Below are 19,416 nucleotides of genomic sequence, written 5' to 3'. Positions count from 1 at the left end.
ATTTTGTCAAGCTCAAATTCTTCTTCCCGTAAATTTGATGAGTTTGAAATATCAAATTATCAATTGTCGAAAAAGGAGAATAATTCTAATTTTTTTTATTTTTCTTTAAAAATATACTTTTTTTTTAGATGTCCAGATGATTCAACGGGTGGTAAACTGGGCACGAAAATGAAAGGGGAAACAAAACCATTCATTGGAACATTATATAAACAAAACAATGTAGACATTCAAGCTGCTAAAACATACGGTCACAAAATATGAACAGCCATGGGATATGTGCACCCCCCCACCCCCGGGGGCCGGAAAGATATCGACACATTGCAGATACAGCCCGAGGCGAAAAAAAAAAATCAAAAAAACGAAATGAAACTTCTACAACAACGTCACAGCTCTGACAGAATGGCTGGGATGTAATGGGACAACTCGGCCGTCAGAGATTGAAATCCATTCACGAGTTGAGTGTGGAACTCCTGATCTTCCTCACCGATCAATCTGAAGTGCACACGGATTGCACGCTTGCATACGGCCATAAATTCGAGGAGTGCAGCAATCAGTTGCTGCAGTTCCTGGGACCGCAATCTTGTTGCAGGCTCGCCTGATAGGAATGCAGTGCACACGCTCAGTACCCCACTGTTGACCTGCAAGTGGAAAGTAGGGAAATCCGATCAGCAAACGAAGTTGAGTTATGGAGTCAGCAGCTGATACATTATTGGGTTTAGAAAAACATAGTTCGAGAACAAAATTCCACCTGGACGGCAACACTGCCTTGAAGAATTCTTTGTAGGCTCTGGAGACGTGGAAGTTGATCCCCTTCAGAACTGCGAGGCTCTTCAAGTTCATTTCGTAAAGCAGCTGTCCGAGTTTCAATCATTCCAATGGCATTTTCTACTGGGGAGAACTCAAGCGATTCGGATTTGGTAACTAATAGCCTATTCACAAGAGCTGGGAATGAACCTTCAGTTTGAAGAACGGTCCGCCTCTTCCACTGGTCCTCCAACCCACCTTGAGTCTTTCCATTCTTCGTAAATGGGGTATCAAACAAGAAACGATCAAAGACTCGTGCACGAACACTTCCAGTTGAAAGCGAAAAGATTCTCTCCCGTCTACTTCCCAAATCCTCGTCTTCCATGACCGGATCAACAGCTGTTATCTGCAGGTAGCAGACTCCAGGCTGCAATTCATCCGCCTTCACATGCCTAGAATCTGGAATAATGTGTAAGGTGTGATTGCCATCCATCCTAGATTCGTATACGTGACTAAGTTTCTCCATTATGTCACCTAGCCTTACATCGCGGGGCTCCCTGTATACATATTCCTTTCTATCCAACTTTCCAAATCTGTTACCGTAAAAGCCCACCCTATAGTATGTTGCATCAGTGAATGGAATTGGACTTGACTCCTGCTCAAGGATTGATTCATAGATATTGGTAAGCATTGTGTGACATTTACTCAGTTGTCCATACGCCCGCCGGCTTTTATAAACTGGAATAACAAGTTCCAGTATGCTTGCACAGAAATGAAAGAGTTCAGCTTGAGAAAACAACTTATTTGCGAGTTGTAGGTACTTCACAGCAGAGTCAACGGTAAGTTTTGATGCACCATATCCCTCTACCTCAGCTGCAGTTGTCTCAGAGCTGATCTCAATGCTGACCATTGGACAAATTTTACGTAAAGCAGTTATGTGATCTTTGCTCCAAACACCATCATTTCTAGCAACAAGGGCCTATACAAGATTAAAACAGACCATTAGCTAATAGTAAAATAGTGAGCACCTTCACACTTAAAAACAGAGAACAGATTTTGAGAACAGAAAAATGTTTCATGCGGAGGTTGCATTGCGAAAAACCGTAGCACTTACCTGCATTACAATACCGGCCACAGCAACAGCACACTGAGCAGCTTCAGCCCAAGACTGCATTTCCTGATGTGCATCACATAAATGCAGTAACCACATTATGTGAAGGTCTGGGACAGGGGCAAATGCCATAGCAAGTCTATAGAAGCTTTCGGCAGCTGCATATCTATCCATAGTTATCAAAGAGCCCTGCAAAACAAATTGTAGCCGGTATTACAACGTAAATCCAACAGCGTCTCCTCATCTCAACATTTGTCAGAAGAACAAGAAAAACTTAGGGCAACCCAATTTCAGGAAATAATATATTGTTTCTGTTCACAAGAAAATGAAAAAAGCATGGTGGGACAAAGTTATAATTAAAACATAGGAGTACATGGCAATCAGTCGTAAATTTTCCTTAATTTATGAATAGGATGGGGCATGAGAAACCACATGAAGCTTCACTACATTAGTTTTAAACTCAAAAACAGAAAGCCAAAGATAGCGTTACTTCTTTTATCATTGTCAAACTGCTTCTATTTTTAGGCACAGAAATCAGTGGCTTGCTAACAATTACCTTCTGACAGCCATAAAGGAATTTCCATTGTCTATAGTGAAAAGTATTACTTTCGAAAATATTAGAAGTTCAATGCCTATGAAAAAAAAAGAACCTAGTAAAGAGCCGAAGCACCTGGTAACACAAGATACAGATGTATATTCCCTAACAAACAAAGTTGATGTAGGCATTGTCAAACTGACCAGGAGTGCATGTTCCAAGCTGGCATCAAGAGCAAGAAGAAGACTGTCAGCGAGAAATTTCACTTCTGACCAGGACCATCTATTTTCTGTCATTTTTTCTGGAATTTCTAACAGAGCACCGTCAGGAACTCCACACTCTCTCAATAGACTCGGGCTCTTAGCTTCATCTGCCACTTCCTCAAGTGACTTTCGAAGACGCCGTGCTTCACCACTCTCTTCTAGTGTTCCATCAGCCTTCATCTGAGTCACTTGTACTTCAGACATCAACTCAGACAATGTGATGATCAGCATGACCCTCAACCTTGCTGTTTGCATAAAGTAATAGAAAGAACTCTGCAACAAGAACAAAAAAAACGAATGGGAATTATTTTTTAGATTGAAAATTAACAGGAGCATACAATGCCAATGTGTCAGGGAAGCCTACCCTCATAAGCATTTGGAGCCCAATAACAGCCCTTTTTTTGATATTATCATTTCGGAAAACTGCAAGTCGAAGAAGATGAAAAGTTACTTGCTTTAAAAAGCGGTCATTTTCCCTAGCCATCAAAGTTACACCATGAAGATTGAAGACACCGTTGAAGACAGGAAGCAATGATCTCCAGAAAGACAAAGGTTGATTTCGAGAGAAGAAGCTCATAAATATGGCTGTGACGCAGTCAAATTTTCCATAGTCAGTGGCGATGCTGTGGGATGCTGCCATTATGGAGAACTTCTCAGTTATTTCCAAAACCTGAAGACTGACAGAAGCACTCAAGTTTTCTTCCCAGAGCTCCTGGAAAGGTGAAAGCTATTAACTACCTCAAAAAAGCAAAGAGATGACGGACAAGTTCAAAGGCAAGATAGATTTTTATTGCACGATGTAAATGAGGCTCGTGCTGCAATCAAACAACACACAATGCTTACACAAAACTTACCAATTTTTGTCTCAATATTGGATGCAAAGATTCTCTTAACGCTTGAGAAGAAGCTCCAATTCTAGAAGATTGTGCCTGAGCTAGTGCTTCTCTCAAGGAATACGGCTGGCTAGGGGAGCTTAACTGAGAATTTACTCTCTGCCACGAATAACCATTTTCTGGAGTACCCTGAGGCTGCATTAAAGAGATTCAAAACTCTTGAGGAACGTTTGAAAATGTTGGTTTCGTTGTTATAAAATTGAATGCTTCCAAGATGAGACATGAAACTACTAATGGAAGCAAAACTATATTCATTGTGTACTATTGACTCTTGTAAGCTGCCTCGTAAGGACCAGAAAAGTTAACTCACTCTGACTTCTTGTCTAGATGCTTCAGACAGATAGTTGTTGATCGCAGGGGAAAGTCTATCAGAATACTTAGGGGAAGCAGGGGCATCGCCACCAACAGGACTGCGAGAACTAGATCCCATAAGCGTGCTATCAGCAGGTTTTCTGTGCTGTAAAACACATTTAATACAATTAGTGTTACCAGGAGCATTTATACAAAATAAAAAATTGGAATATACAGTTTTTTTTCTATATAATTCCTTTCACTGTGGAAGAAACGCAAAGTGAACAAATTCAAGAATCTATGATCATGAAATGAGATATGTGCAGAGGACAAAAAAGAATAAGCCTCAGAACAAAAACTAATATGAGCTAAATCCTTATCTCTTTCTTACGCATGGAAGCAATACAATAAAAGAAAAGGTGTTTGCCTGCCCAGAGGAAGACCTTAATTTTGAACTAATATGAGAGTATCCATTCTTGGCCATGCTGGCTGTAATGGTTAAACAGCTATTTTCAACATGGGGATTCTCCTCCGGGAATAGAGAGAGTTAGGAGAAGGAAGGGCCTCATAGCTCCTTATTATGGGCGATTCAGGGAAACCCCCACCATTTTTTGTCAAAATCTGACTACGTAAGGGATCACACAAGAATTTCTCTTTTCTTTTTTTTTGGAATGGCAAGAGCTTTTCCTTGTGTTGATCCTATTTCAATGGGAACTCCGAAAGAACTGAACAAGTATGTCAAGAACGACAAAATGAACACCCTGAAAAATATGAATAGAAAGTAAAAAATCATCAACTAAGGAACCAAATATCCTAAACAAGAAATTAATAAAAGGCAACCTCAAATAGAACAAGGCATTCCTCCATGAGTTTGAAAAACAATCTAGTTCTGGCAATGCTCAGCTGCCACGCCTTGACAAGTGATGAATCATCAAGGTTCCGTACAATTTGCAAAATTGCGACCAAAACTTCACGCTTTTCAACAGCATTGAGGTTGTAAAATACAGGCATTTCATCAAGAATCTGCACAGATCACAACACTAGTAATGATTTCTTAATTTGTGACCACAAATACATACGCAAATCATTCTATATTTTCCATAGCATAAACTTTGATAATATCAAATAGTTGAGCACTGCCCTTATTAACCTACAGTGGAATATTACACACTGAAGTTGAATCAAAGGACGATGCTGATGGAAGTATCAACTATTGTTATTTAAAAGAAGATATTTTGACACGATATTAGTAAACATTAATTGGAAAATGGATCTAAATTATAAACTTCAACAGATAGTATATCAATGTTAGCTACATGACACATATGATAAACCTTATACTTCTACTATAGTGTAAAAAGCATCTTTACTTATGGAATACTCAATTCTTTATAACCAAGAACTCCGTGCAAAACCATCGCTGACCCCAGTTAATTTATGTATTGGATACAACCCCCAAAACCAGAAATGCCCCAATAAATTGGCACTACCCCCTAGGTTCAATTTCACTCTTTACGGCAATATCAAAACCAAAAATAGTAGATTCCCATTAGCAGGGATAAACAATAGAGGGAGGGAAATGTAACAGAAAAGAACTATACATTGCACAAGGAAAATAAAACTATGCACCTGTCCGATAAGTGGAAAATAGAGCTGGGCTATATATAGTTTATCTTCTGGCTTTTGGTATCGTGCATCAAACTCATGTTTGCACAAAAGGACTACTAAAATTCTAGCTGCCTACACACATCAAAATGAAAAAGTTAGAACAGAATCATAACATATTTTGCACATTTATCAACTACATCATGATTTTCAATACTTAGAAAATTTACATATATCATATCAATGTCTTGTTTGAGGAGGGATGAGTATAGAAATGTATCCACCAGCATAAGCATAAAAGAAATGTATATCTACTGCAAGCCTCTTGTTTCGTATTAAATAACAAAGAAACAACAATAAATAAGTAAATAAAGACTATTGACTACAAACTTACCTTTGCCCGCAGAGACAAATCGTCATGATCCCATGTAAGAAATAGCTCTTGTATTAAAACAGACGAAAGGTAATTCCTATGACACAAATATTCACTTCATCAAGACACGCTAAACAACACTCAAAAGCTTCTTATATAAGTAACCAAAGTCTTGAACATTTATAGAGGATGACACTGAATTTTATTCAGAAATATCTGCATTCAAATACATATAAAAGAGATAAAATAAATCTTTCTTTTCTTATTAGAAATAAACTTCCAAGGAGAGGGATCAGGATAATGAAGGGAACAAACCCACCCCATCCCCATGTGGAATGAGTACAGTGTATAGTTTGTAAAGATAGGAACAATACAAAAGCTTTTGAAGTAATTAAACAAATACGAATTTTTAATCCAATGAATTCACCAATCGGTAAATCTTTCGGTAGGGGTGGGTAAATTATGATAGAGGGCACACTTTTCTTTTTCAATAGTTCATCAGTGGTTTCCACTGTTAACAGTAAGAGGGTGAATAAACAAAAAAGAAAATTAAAGGATAAGTTACCTGTCAGAAGGGTCTCTCCCAGGCATTTCCACAAAAAGGTCGTGATCGCATATAATTTGTAGAAATGTGAGCTTGCAATCATGAAGAACCAATTGACAAACCCCGGAAAACTTGTCCAGGTACAAAGACACCTACAGCACATTAAAGAGACCCATAAAGTGAATAGACACTACATATTAGCAACCAGGAAGGTTAAATAAATTTTAAACCTAATCCTTAGGTTGGCTCTTTCAATCTCATTTTAAACCCCTGAAAACTTGTCCAGGTACAAGGACACCTGTATACATGATTCATATAGAGCAGTATATACATGATTCATATAGAGCAGTATTTGTTAACTCCAAAATTTCGTTATGTTATTTCGTTGTACATATATTCTCTCCAGACTCCCCATTGCTCTAGTAGCACTAATGGAAACCACAAAACAAATATATCTACATTCTACACACAATGAAAGGACAGAGAAGGATTTGATTGAAAACTTGAACAAAACTTATTTACTAAGGCTTCCTGCAATATATGCCCCTTTGAGATGACACCCTATCTCAGCCCTAAGTTCTGAATAATGAAAGTTAAGCAGAAGGCATACCAATTCAAAAACTTGGCGAGGTTCAATGATGGACAAGAGGTCATAACAAAAGAAAGCTAAACTGCTGTTTAAACGCTTTGCTAAGCTTAATCCCTTCTTACAACGTTCATGCACTTCTGTTAGTAGGCAATCATATAACTGCATTATACATCTGAATACACCTTCTTTCAACTGCATAGGAGGAATATCTTCACCTGCAATACAAAAAAAAATAAATAAATAAATTATTACCAAAGGAACCTGAAGAAGATTCAAGAAAAGATGAATTTCTCTGGAAATAGATGTCAAAATAACAGGGTAATGTCAAACCCAGGTACAAATTAAATCGCTTCAAAAGCATCTGTTAGAGATAAAAACTATATTCAGGAGATTCAAGAAAATTCCAGAAATGCTAACTGCTAAAAACTACATTCAGAGTTAAAAACTAAATCAGCCAGAACAATATGCAAATGGCATGAAGTTGAAACTGTACAGAAAATCCAATAAGCTAGGATAAGAAAACCATTGTAGGAAACTGTTCTATAAATGAAAACAAAATTTCCAAAATATACCATTCTATTTGAATGATCGCTGAATCATTGAATGTAAGTGTGTCTAACCTAGACTTTAACAAACTTAAAGCTCTAAGAACATGCAACATTGATTGTGTGAACATTTGTGTCAGAGAGAGAATTCAACTTTAAGCATGATTACTAGTGTCTATGAATTTTCACTAAAACTAATAAATTCTGGGTCCACCAACTACACCATCTGCCTGCTTCAATATATCCTCCTCTCCAATAGTTTACCAGCCATCTATTCACATGATATTGCTAATATGTACAACGGTTGCTACACAGAAATCTAACTGTTGAAAATTTATTTTCTACATGTAATTACTGGTATTTTTTGTCTGGTCACTAGAAAGCTGTGTATCAGGAGAGAATGGCTGCTGTTTGTTGGGAACACTCCCAAAGATATAGTTAAAATAGCAATCAGAGAATATGTAAGGAGTAAATTCCCTCAAAGTGAAACATACCTAAAGGAAGATTATGATAGAAAAGACGCATCTTCTCTAACACCATTGACTTGACAATTAGCTCAAGGAAAAACCAAGCCATTGCCAAAACATCATCATACACAGGTCCAACACGATATCCTTTAGCCTGCACAATGAATTCATAAAGTTAAGCAGTTGAGTTGTTGGCAAATAATAATGATGAGAATCCTGAACCATATCTTGCAGTCACCACAGAATTTAAGGTGAAAACATTAATAATCGGCACAAGCCCAGTTCACCAAAAGCAGAATTCTCAACCAAATTGATGGGAAACCTTCAAAACCCAATGTGGTGATCAAGAAAACCACAAACTAATACAATTGGCATATGAAAATCACCAGCAGGACAGGCGTACCTTACTACGAGCCAAACTTCCCCAAACAGTTGACAAGCCAGGATAAACTGGTGGTTGCCGACCCCCAAAATCATCAAAAGCGTAATCTACGTAGTTAACTAGGAAATGGTTTCTTTCAGCATCGTCAACTGACTCTTGCTGCACCCTATAGAATTCATTTCACACATGTCAAACTAAAATTCAAAAGGCCATTAGAAATTAATGCAATAAATAACTAAGTGGAAGAGCAACGGCTGGTCCAGAGCACAAATTTTACACCAAAGGGCCAACGTCTACATGTACAGCACAGGACTTACATGTCTAAATTTTAAGCATGTCATGGTTGTGTTCTGTGATATTATCCTAAACCCAAAACACGACCCATCAACTTTCAGTTTCCCAATAGAAAAAGCCAATATCATTCCCTAATTCAATGTATTCTGTATTATTTTAGCCATATTTATTTTCTTTCTTTTTACAGCCAACAAAACAACAACGAAAAAATAAACAATGCTAAACAGAGCACCTTACAACACCATAATCACAGGACAGCCTGTTAATATATTGCACAACAATGGTTGGAAACATGTTACAAAGAAAACACACATCCATACTAAATCAACCATAGCCAAATGGATTTTACCAGAAGCAAAAAGAATAAAAAAATAAAAAATAAAATAAAAAAGTAATACATGAAGAATTTTCCATAAAGTATAGCTTTCACCACACAATCTTGCAAACTTTATGCATGCCTAAGAAATGCAATTATGTAATATCATGATAACAAAGTTGGTTATTGAAGACACAAACAAGAAGAGTTCTAAAAAAAATGTTAATTCTTTTATTAATAATTTCACTTCTGAACTGTGATAAATAACAATTCTGAAATACATAAAATCATTAATCAAAACTGAACAACACACCGGGTGACAATATTGACCATGGCTCTGAAAGCTGCAACCTGAAAGCAGCAGTAGAATCAGAAAATCAGATAGCAGTACACAGTGCAGAAACCAGTCAGTAGAAGGATGATTATCAGATAATCTAGAAAAGTTACCAAAGGAATAACGAACGTCAATTCAAGAAAATGAGGACAATGAATGAAGCCACAGGAACAAATAACTATAGAAATCAGTACTACCTGGAGGGTTTCTCCACCATTTCCTATTAGATGCAGAAGCATATTCAAAATTGGATGTAGAAACTGAAGCAAAGCAATGGAATCAACATTCTTCAAACTGTTAATAGCCTGCATGCAAATTCATTACACTTGAATCACTTCTTCACATAGAGCCGGTTAACCACAGAGCCTAGGCGGAAAAAATACATACAAAAAAGCAAAAAACTACACTAACTATTGCACGCCCAACACCTCAGATGATACCAACCAATGTTACCATCAGTATATTGAGAGTTTTTTTATTTATCTACAAATGTGTATATTGTGAATCTAAAGGGAAAAATCAGTACCATGTATTGCCCAATTTCTATGATAACTGAAATAATGGAATCTTGACTACCACAAAATAAAAGAAAACAAGACAAATGGGTTTGAAATAAACAATTAAAAGGAAGAATACCTCCAAAAGCTCAGAACCCCAAGGTGCACTTGTTCGAAGAGTGTGCCTATCGTATTCAAGAAAAAAATCTCTTATCCGCTCATTGATAGGATACAGCGACGAACAAAGTCTTAAGCGCAATCGAAAGATATTCTTTCCATCTTCCAAATAATCCAACCTCTCCTGGTCACGGGGAAGGGGAGTGGAATTGTCAGTTTAAGAAGACAAAGTGGACACATAAATACTTAAAAGCTTCCTACCAACTACAAGATTAGAAAGCTGCTCGTGAATAGGAGACAAGAAAAAATGGTTTTAATATGCAGGATAACAGTACAGCATGCAGGGTAATGGCATAAACATCAACGAATGAGCATGCAAAATAAGCAAGAAATGAAATTTTAATATACTTGTCCAGAAAAATCTGAGATTTCCACTGTTAGGTATATCCCTTCTAACCCAAAATTGAGGTTAATACACAGAAGAATAGAAATAAAATTGAAAATGAATAAAACCCAAAAAACTCAACATTTTATGTATTTTCACTAGTAGAGAGTAAACAAGTTATAAACTCATTATGAAACAAAAACATACTCTGCCCATATCCTGGAGATAATGTGGAACCAGCTCTCTCATAATTGGCAAAGAAATTTCAGACCTACACCTGAATAGGAAAACAACCATTATTGCTCCCATCAATTATGAGTATCATTAAAAGTCAAAACTCTCCATGAAAACATAAAACAAATAGCAAGATGGTAATAAAACTAAAGAACAATTTTAAATTTGCAGTTAATTGAAGTAACAAACAGGAATGGTGAAAACATAATATTGTTTAATTGCGAAAAATTGTTCACATAATCAATTATTAGAGTATTGAAACCCAGCAGAATTGATACAAGTTATACAGTTGCTATGACAAAAGCATTTTTAACTACCATAGAAGCAGGCCTTTGTAACTATGGTATAAACTCTCGAACTATTTAAACTATTAAATTGGATGAAAGATTAGTTTCAAAGGAATAACCAAACATGTATTAAGCGAGCAACCACATGACCAAAAATTGTGTTGAGTTTCATTCAGTTCAAGAACAAAAAAGGAAGAAAAATCGGGTTGAAGGCATATTGCATACTGAGCATGAGTAGATAATGGAAGTGCCGCATATCCAATTACTACCTGAAAAGTGAATGGACAGAGTTCACTTTAATGAAGTGAATACAATAAAACTGATCAACAGGGCAAAACCAGCTAGTCCTTTAGTTTAGAGAAATAAAGCAATTAAAATGAACTTACAGGTTTTGGAGCTTCCAATTTTGTTTGAAGATCTACATGAAAAAAAGTAAATAAAAGATGATGTGTCGGTGTCCAGGTAGCAGGTAGGGAGAGTTTGATTTCATCATGGTAGCAGGCCACCCTAGCACCAACAGTCACTTGTGTGTGAACCCACTTCTGGAGTGATGCACCTGGATCCCTTGGATGCATTGCCTGGTCAAATCAATTGTATAAACCAAACACGTAAGAGAAAATTCAGAACGGTGAACAGCTTACATCAGAATAATCAAGGCATATTTACCTCCAGAGGCTGTCTACGAATATCATTATCATCCTCCCGAAGCTCAACCCTTATGAACAAATTCCTCTTCCGACTCAAACTAACAGTCATAGGATATACATAAAGCCAATGAAAAAGCTGCAAGAAAGGCTGATTTCTTGTCGTCGTACGGAAGTCAAAAGCTTGAAACTGGAAGTTAATCAAAACAAAACACTTAGTTTATCAGACATGTAAAATTAAAAAACATGGTCAAAACTTATAAAACTATCTTTTGGAATAGATGGTTCTGAACACATTCTTCCATATGCTGCATGCATATCAAAAGGGTCTAAGAAATAAAAGAATGACTGATACGAGCCAACTAGTTGTGTCACAAATAATATTATACAAATGTTAATATATATAATTATATATATACAATATATATGGAAAAACTAGAACAGCAATACAGATCAACTGACTCAAAAATTACAGTCACAGTGAACTAGCAATACAACCATAAAATACAAAAATCAAACACAACTAAACAACCCACCCCTAACAAATTACACACATAAACAGAAACCAGAAAAACTAAGAAACAGCAGCCTCTCAGCTGACAAAGAAAGGGCCTGCTGTAGGGGTGTCATTTTTTAAAACCATTTGTGCAGAAAAATAATGACTCACAGTAAGAATTGAAGTTCAAGACAGAAAGCATTATGATGCGCTATACTTACATCGTCAACACTGGGAATTGAATTTCCATGAGCATTTGATCCATTTCCAGATCTTTCTTTGGTGTCGGAAGAATTCCACTTAGAGCTGCTACCCTGAGGACCATCCAAACCATTACTTGGGAGCTTCCCAAATGTGGAATCGGTAATGCGGTCATCAATAGAATCATTAGTCACACTACCACTTTCTGATATATTTTCCATGTCATCATGGTCATTCTGGTGCTTCTCGATTTCCAGCCTCATAACACCTTTCACAGGTTTATGAATCTTACGTTTGGGATCCTTAAATTGTCAGCAAAAACAAACCATCAGAATTTGAACAACAGGCATCTAATGAAAGCTCCAAAAGTCAGAAACCGTCTGTATGTACCACATAATTTGGGGGGAATAGGAAATACAGACAAGAAAAATTCATACAAACAAAGTAATAAAGACCATGGAGGTATTAAATATTCATACAAGAGGATTTCTGCATACCTGAAGTGAGTCCTCAGTATAGCATTCTTTAACTTTATTTAAGTTCGATATTTCGACAACAACAGAGCTTCGACTTGGATATCCTAGCTTCCCATCTAATGTGACCTTTGCACTAGGCTCAAACACACCATCATGAGAACTTGTACCAGATATACTATGAGCAAGAGGACTACTTGGGGAAGCAGACCCACCAGAAGCTGCACCAATGCTGTTATCAAATAATGAAACAATAGCCCAGGCAAAGGACTCTCTGTAAGGCATTATTTGAGACCACACCTGCAGTTTTTGCTTTTCTTTCTCAGTCAAGTGTACCTGTTCAGATAGAGTGAACAAAGGTTTTATACAAAACAGAAAATTGAGAAATTTGTACATTTATTTGTCATGCCAATATACCATACAGTTTTTTAAGAATCGAGTAACATATATATGGACATACTGGTTCTTTGCGCGAATAAACTGAAGGTGTAACCCCGCCTTCTTCTGTGGCATGCTTCTCTAACTGGATTAGCAGACAAACTGATGATGATGGAGCATCTAAATAGAAGATTCCGCGAGGTTCAAAAGAAATCTTCAGCAAAAAAAAGACGGAGGCAACAGTAAATTTATTAGTCATGATATATTCCAAAAATTAACTCCTAAAAGTAATAAGTAAAGAAAATGCAATAGATTGACAGGGAAAAAATGTAAAATTGATCTTTTAGCTTACATCCTGCTTTTCAGTTGGTGCATGTCGAAAATAAAAGTCCTCTGACAATTTTTCTCTTCTCTCCCTATTGTATAAGCACATTGTACCATAAAATGGCTCTACATGAGAGATGGAGGGAGGAGAGGGCAAAGAGAGAGAGAGCACAAAGTCAGAAATCTTGAAACATCTCAACGTTACAAAAGCAGTAGTACAAAGTGAGCACCAATGATACAGCACCAGTACAAAGAGCATATCACTCACCAGCTAATCCCGCTTGAAATGACAGGGAAAGAACCTTCACTGAGATCTTCAATCCACTAAGACAGCCCAAATGAATGGAGAAAAAGACAATTAATAAGCACAGGGACAAAGAACCAGAGAAGCAGAAACAAACTTCTAGTCCACAAAAAGATTGTAGAACTGCCATACTGAGATATTGGAGTTTCTGGAATCCTTTGTCCGAATATCATTGACCTTTCATTTTCCCAATCAAATGCTGGTTCATAAGCAGGAAGGGGAGATTGACCAAAATGCTGCATGTACAGTACCACGTTTAAGAGAATTAGCACTAGAAAGGGGCAGGTGGGTCATTGACTCATTGATTAGAAAAAGTAAGGTACTGAATAAAGTTAAACTTATGTTGAATGTATAAACCTATCTTTGAACCAGTACAACCTTTGGATCATTGGACTGTACTGAATCCGATACAGTAGCTTCTGAGAATTGTCGTCCCGAGGTACTGGGGACGTCATCATCAGTAGTATCTTCCACCTTGGTTTGCCTTGCACTTGCAAGATGCATTTCTGCAAATGGATTCAAGATATATCAAGAACTCTATTGCAATTTAACTTGTTATTCTCAAACATTAGCATCTAACAGGCAGCCAATCAAATAAACAGTTCTAATACTTGGATTACACCACTCTTTTGCAAGATTGACACCCACACAAGGCAGGATAAATTCAGAACAACATTACTCCCTAAATCTATCACTACCTTTAGATTTTTCACAAACTATATATCCTATGCCAAAAAACCAAATTACAAGAATTCTGTAGTTTTCTCTTAATATTGCCCTTAGAACCAGGTAGATAAAATAAGAAATACAGGAGAAAGAATCAAACTTTTATCATTACTTAAGCACTCCAAGAAAATGGGTTTCAACCAGATGAAGGTAATGTACAAATTTAACCCAATTATATACTTTTGCAAAAAGGGTTTCAACCGTGCAACAAAAAAGGGAGTGTGGTGCTTAATTAGGAAAGTTTCCAGAGATTTAATCTACAAACTTAAAAACCTTCTGATACATAAACCCAAATGCACCCCCATATCTGCATGCTCAAGTAAGCAAAAGACGAAAAGACCGAAAGAAGGGGGTTGGTTCTATACCAGTTTCAATGTCAGTGTCAGGGCCCTCATAAATCTGGTTCTGGAATGAGGGCAGTCCAATACTCTCGTAGTGACCATACTTGTTGTCGTCCTTCACCCAGTCTGTTGTGTAGCACTGCACCAGCTCCTTCAGATGTGGCCACTGCTCCAAATTCTCCTCAAACTACACAAACCCAATTCACCAAATAACCAAAAAGTACCCACTTTTGAATTCTTACCCTCAAAAATCAAACTCATAGAAACATAACCTATATTACATTGCTTTGCCAGTGAACTAAATACTCAAAAAATTTAATAAAATTAATTGCATTTTCTAAATTATACTTCTTGGACTCTTTCAACCCAAACAAACAAAAGGGTAGATAAAACCAAGACCGAGAGTGAGACACATTACCTTGTTCTGCCATTTGGTGGAGTACGGAGTGGAATCGCGGCGAGGCCGCAGGCTGAGCATGGCGGATCTATTGGGTCGGAAGCTCTGGAGTTCAAGAACAAGATGGCGAAGAAAATAGTGGGTTTCTCTCGAATTTCGAAATTTCTTTCGTTTTTCTCTTTCTTTATGTATTTTAATGGCGGACGCAGACAGCAGTAGTGGAGAAAACCGAAACGTAGTGGTGTATTTGGTAGATCTTAACTGCAACCAAAAGCTAAAGCAAACAAATTCAAAGAAATAATGAGTGAGTTTTGAAAGAAAAGAGGGGAAGAATGAGAGAGAAAGAAGAGAGAGAGAGAGAGCGAGCTTGAAGGGAGCAAAGATTAGGCGTGGAGCACCCAAGTCAAGACGAGTCCAACCAGAGAACAATGCCAAGCAGGTTTTGGCTTTTTATGGCACCCCAATGCTTCAAGTCTGGCCCCTACCATTGTGTATTTGGTTTTTAACTTTTTGTTTTACGGACCATTTTATATTACTGTTCAGTGATATTTTTTTTCATTTGTAAGTATAGTATTAATCGTCTAGCAATGATGCTATTATAGTTATTGTAAGAAGAAAAGGCATAAGTACCAAGCATGAAAACAAAAAAAATATGTGCTAATCGTTAGTGGTAATAAGTTCCTCGTATCTATACTTTCATACAATCACTACCTTTACAATGAAAGACTAGATCCACTCTCGAGATCATTTCTTCTAACTATTACATGTCATTTATGCGTACATTGGTTCAATTTGACCATTTTAGACCAATCAAGAGGAGGCTGATTTTCACCCACCCAATGTCCTAAGTTAACCAACTAGATTTACCAACTGAAATGATTCATGTACATCTATTTATTTCATGTATGTTCAGTCAAATTTTTTTTTTCTATAACAAATTTAGCATCGTGAACGGTCCTTTTTGCTTCTTCCACGTCGTCCTTCACAATGGAGCCTAAAAGAAATTGCCTTCTTAGAACAAGTATAACTTCATATGATCTTATCATCCATACATGAAATGAAAAATGGATGTCTCAACTTCTTCTCTCGAACTATAGAAGTAGAGAGCACAAGTTGCACAAACATTTCCTTTGTTGTTGTTTCGCTTCTAAGAAAAGCAATTGGTATTTTGCTTACCACTTGATTTTTCTAATGTATGCTTTTCTTCTAGCTTTCCAACCTAATTAAACTTGAAACATAAGTTACAGCAGATAGTATCCGTCTACACATGCATCTAGGGTTTTAGTGGCTAACTTTTTAATTCCTGCATATTCTATGAAGGAAGTGGGTGGAGTTTCTGAACCTTTTGGAAGTGCTTATAACTTATAGGTGCTTTTGGCTTTTATTCTTGAGCTTTTTATAGTAATTGAAGACATGCTTCTTGTATCAGCAGAAGTAGAAATATTTAGTCTCCATAAAGAAAACACAAGTGGGTTGCTTGAAGCCGGCTTGGAAGTTAGGAACAGTCACATGTTAGATTTGCTACTTCGCTGGCATAATCATTGCCTCTCTCTTGTTTCTGCTTGAAAATATGGACCTGAGTTCTCTGCCCTCTCAGTTCTCATACATTCATATCCCTTCTTATTTATGTGGTCACAGTTAAGTCACGTTAACATTTTATATTACTATTGTTGTTTGTCTTATTATCCCTATAAAAAAATCAATATAAAATGTTGACGTGGCTTAACCGTGACGGCACAAAATAAGAAGGGATGAGAGTGTATGGGAACTAGGAGGCCAGAGAGGCCGGGTCCTGAAATATCAGGTCATCTCCGAGGGTTATAGGTCATGTTTAGCTCTAAAATTAATAAAATCGGTCTCTAATCAAGGAGTTGAGGGAGATCAAACTAAGTTTGACTCCAAGACGCTAAGTTTGGTTAAAAAAAATGATAAAATATAGTCCTGGACAATTGGGGATGGAAAAATTTAGTCCTAAAATCATTTTTTAAATATTAATTTTTAGAGAACTAAAACAAAGCCAATGACTGCATTTAGCCCTCTATGACTAAAGATGACCTTAATAATTAGAGTGTGGAGGTGACTTTGGTATTCTGTTTTGATCTTATACGCTCTTCTACTCAAACTATGTCTTCTGAGTATTTTTATATTTTATTTAATTCAAAGACGACAAAATAAAAATGGAAGAGGTAATTCACTCCTCTCCACCTAATTTCGATTGTTTTTTTGGGTCAAAATCCCCTCTATCGCTTTTATCAACAAACAAAGGACAATTAATCAAGAGGTGTGATATCCACACACCTATTTTTACTTCTTTCACATCCTTTTAATTTTCGGCCGTCGGATCGAACGAATTAAAGAAGATCAAATGACATAAATTAACAAAGGATGTGAGAGAAGTAAACCACACACCCCTTAATCAAACTTTTCACTTATAAATGTTCCGAGTCTGAAGCTTATTTTATTCAAAATTCAAGTTTTGAAAACAAACGATCACAACTTAGGTTGCATCTGTATTTTAATGGGGTTTCTTTTTGGCACACCCTCATAATTCAGACCCTTAATTTTCTTTAATTTGTTTAAATCCAATACAAATAAAAAGAGTAAGAGTGAGGTACAAATGGTACGGAAATATCATTTTCCTTCCTAATTTCTGTAACCATGTTACTCCTATATCATTATATGTCATAATGCAATTTTTTTTTGTGTCTTCTCGGTCTCTGAAATGATGGATTGCCGTAACAAAGCCACCAGCTAATATATATATATATATATTTTTTTTTTAAGTCATAATGCAACTTTTATCCTAGTTGTTCATTTTCTCTTTTAAATATTGGCATGATGACTAAGCTTTTAAGTTGGAAGGATTAAGGTGGAGGTGTCATTAAGATTTCATACAATAGACAAGTGTGTTTGTGACTCGTACTTTTACAAGTAGGAGCTGTCAAAGTAACAGGAAAGGTTATCCAATGTGGAGTTCATGTCGCCCATTTCATTCAGGGATATGTGGATTATTTGGAATTGTTCTAGCTATCTATCAAGGGATATGTGGATTATTTGGAATTGTTCATGGAGCTTGGCACTTGGGTTGGAACATAAGGTTAGGTTCTAGCTTTAGATTTGAGGTAGGGGTTTCTTTGGGAACGTATCACCATTGGGGTATTTGTCTTGTTTAAGCTTTGTGAAATATGTGTTATATTTGATATATCTCTATAATTGATATAATTGTGTATATTGGAATATGATTTATATTATTGTTGATAATGTGGATATTGTGATGATGATTATATGCATATGTCATTGCATATTGGAGTGGAAGGATTTTATTAGAATATTCGAGATTGGGTTATGGAAATGGAACTATATTTTGTATGGTTGAGTTCGACTCTCATAGGGACCAGCAAGGGTGGCAAAAGTGAAATTATAGGAATGATATGAAGTTGGGGACTCTGGCGACCAAGAGAAGAACAAGATGACCAACAAAATGGGAAATTTGGGTTGATTGAGTTACGGGGGTTAGTTTATATAATAGAGCATTCGGACTATTGCTGCAGTGGTAAAATGCATGGTATGAGACATACAGTTCCATGTGTTTTATAATATAAATTAACGGGCTGGGTAGTTGAAGCTAAGTTGCATTCATGATAAATAATCTATGTTTGATAACATGTTATAATTGATTTATGTGAGCATGACACTTGGTTTAGCCATGACAATAATCATTGATAAAACTTATGTCCCTACTGAGTTGTGGTTTCGCTTACCGTATACATTTTAGACCTTGCAGGTTCCTACAAGTTTAAAGAAGGGTAGGCGAGCTGAAATTGTATTAGACGAGAGATTTAAGAGTTTTTATTTATTTTTGTACACCGATTATGGAGTTATTTATATAATAGAAGTTTGATAATTTTTTTAATTTTTTTAATTTTTACTCGCGCGCCGAGCACAGGGTTATATTTTCCTGTCGACCCTGGGTCTACGACGTGACAGTGAGGCTAAATCAAGGGGTAAATATAGAAAATCAAATAAGAAATTGCATCAATGGTCCCTCAACTTTAATCCAACTAGAGAAATGGTCCCTCAATTTTAACCCAATTGGAGCATTGACCCTCAACTTTAACCTAATTGTAGCATTGATCTTTTCAACATAACTCATTTTGACGGTGTTGATGAAAATGAACATAACTATGCATTTTGATGAGTTGAGGGATCAATGGTAATGAAATTTTAGTTAAACTACCGTTATTCCAATTTGATTAAATTACTATTTTTTGGTGATACATTTTTAAATGGTTTTTAGAACAGAGAGCATAACATAACGGATAAACC

At 36.5% G+C, this 19,416-nt stretch overlaps 1 protein-coding gene across 1 annotated transcript; it reads right to left on the bottom strand.

Moving 5' to 3' along the window:
- Positions 1-169: 169 nt before the first annotated feature.
- On the bottom strand, positions 170-15,520 carry LOC126586368 (guanine nucleotide exchange factor SPIKE 1-like). Its single transcript, XM_050251203.1, has 30 exons — positions 15,112-15,520; positions 14,718-14,880; positions 14,005-14,132; positions 13,759-13,862; positions 13,591-13,646; positions 13,351-13,448; positions 13,081-13,212; positions 12,645-12,956; positions 12,168-12,449; positions 11,473-11,640; positions 11,193-11,384; positions 11,032-11,075; positions 10,493-10,562; positions 9,923-10,084; positions 9,484-9,591; positions 9,266-9,303; positions 8,364-8,508; positions 7,988-8,114; positions 6,970-7,163; positions 6,381-6,511; positions 5,837-5,912; positions 5,467-5,577; positions 4,678-4,860; positions 3,857-4,003; positions 3,508-3,681; positions 3,018-3,365; positions 2,594-2,926; positions 1,859-2,044; positions 749-1,723; positions 170-638 (listed from the first exon to the last, which is right to left on the bottom strand). Exons 1-30 carry the CDS (start codon positions 15,169-15,171, stop codon positions 384-386), a joined length of 5,502 nt encoding a protein of 1,833 aa, XP_050107160.1. The 5' UTR covers positions 15,172-15,520; the 3' UTR covers positions 170-383.
- Between the last annotated feature and the right edge of the window lie 3,896 nt (positions 15,521-19,416).

The sequence above is a fragment of the Malus sylvestris genome, chromosome 10 (genome assembly GCF_916048215.2).
Source record: "Malus sylvestris chromosome 10, drMalSylv7.2, whole genome shotgun sequence".
Taxonomy (NCBI): domain Eukaryota; kingdom Viridiplantae; phylum Streptophyta; class Magnoliopsida; order Rosales; family Rosaceae; genus Malus; species Malus sylvestris.
Note: the sequence above shows the minus strand (reverse complement) of the source record. Positions and strands in the feature narration are given on the sequence as shown.

Excerpts from the sequence above, each read along its gene's own strand:
- LOC126586368 (XM_050251203.1), bottom strand. The coding sequence starts at position 15,171 with ATGCTCAGCCTGCGGCCTCGCCGCGATTCCACTCCGTACTCCACCAAA. Across the intron at positions 12,450-12,644 it reads ATACTGAGGACTCACTTCAG|GATCCCAAACGTAAGATTCA; the intron begins GTATGCAGAAAT and ends TGACAATTTAAG. Across the intron at positions 10,085-10,492 it reads ATCTCCAGGATATGGGCAGA|GAGAGGTTGGATTATTTGGA; the intron begins GTATGTTTTTGT and ends CCCCGTGACCAG.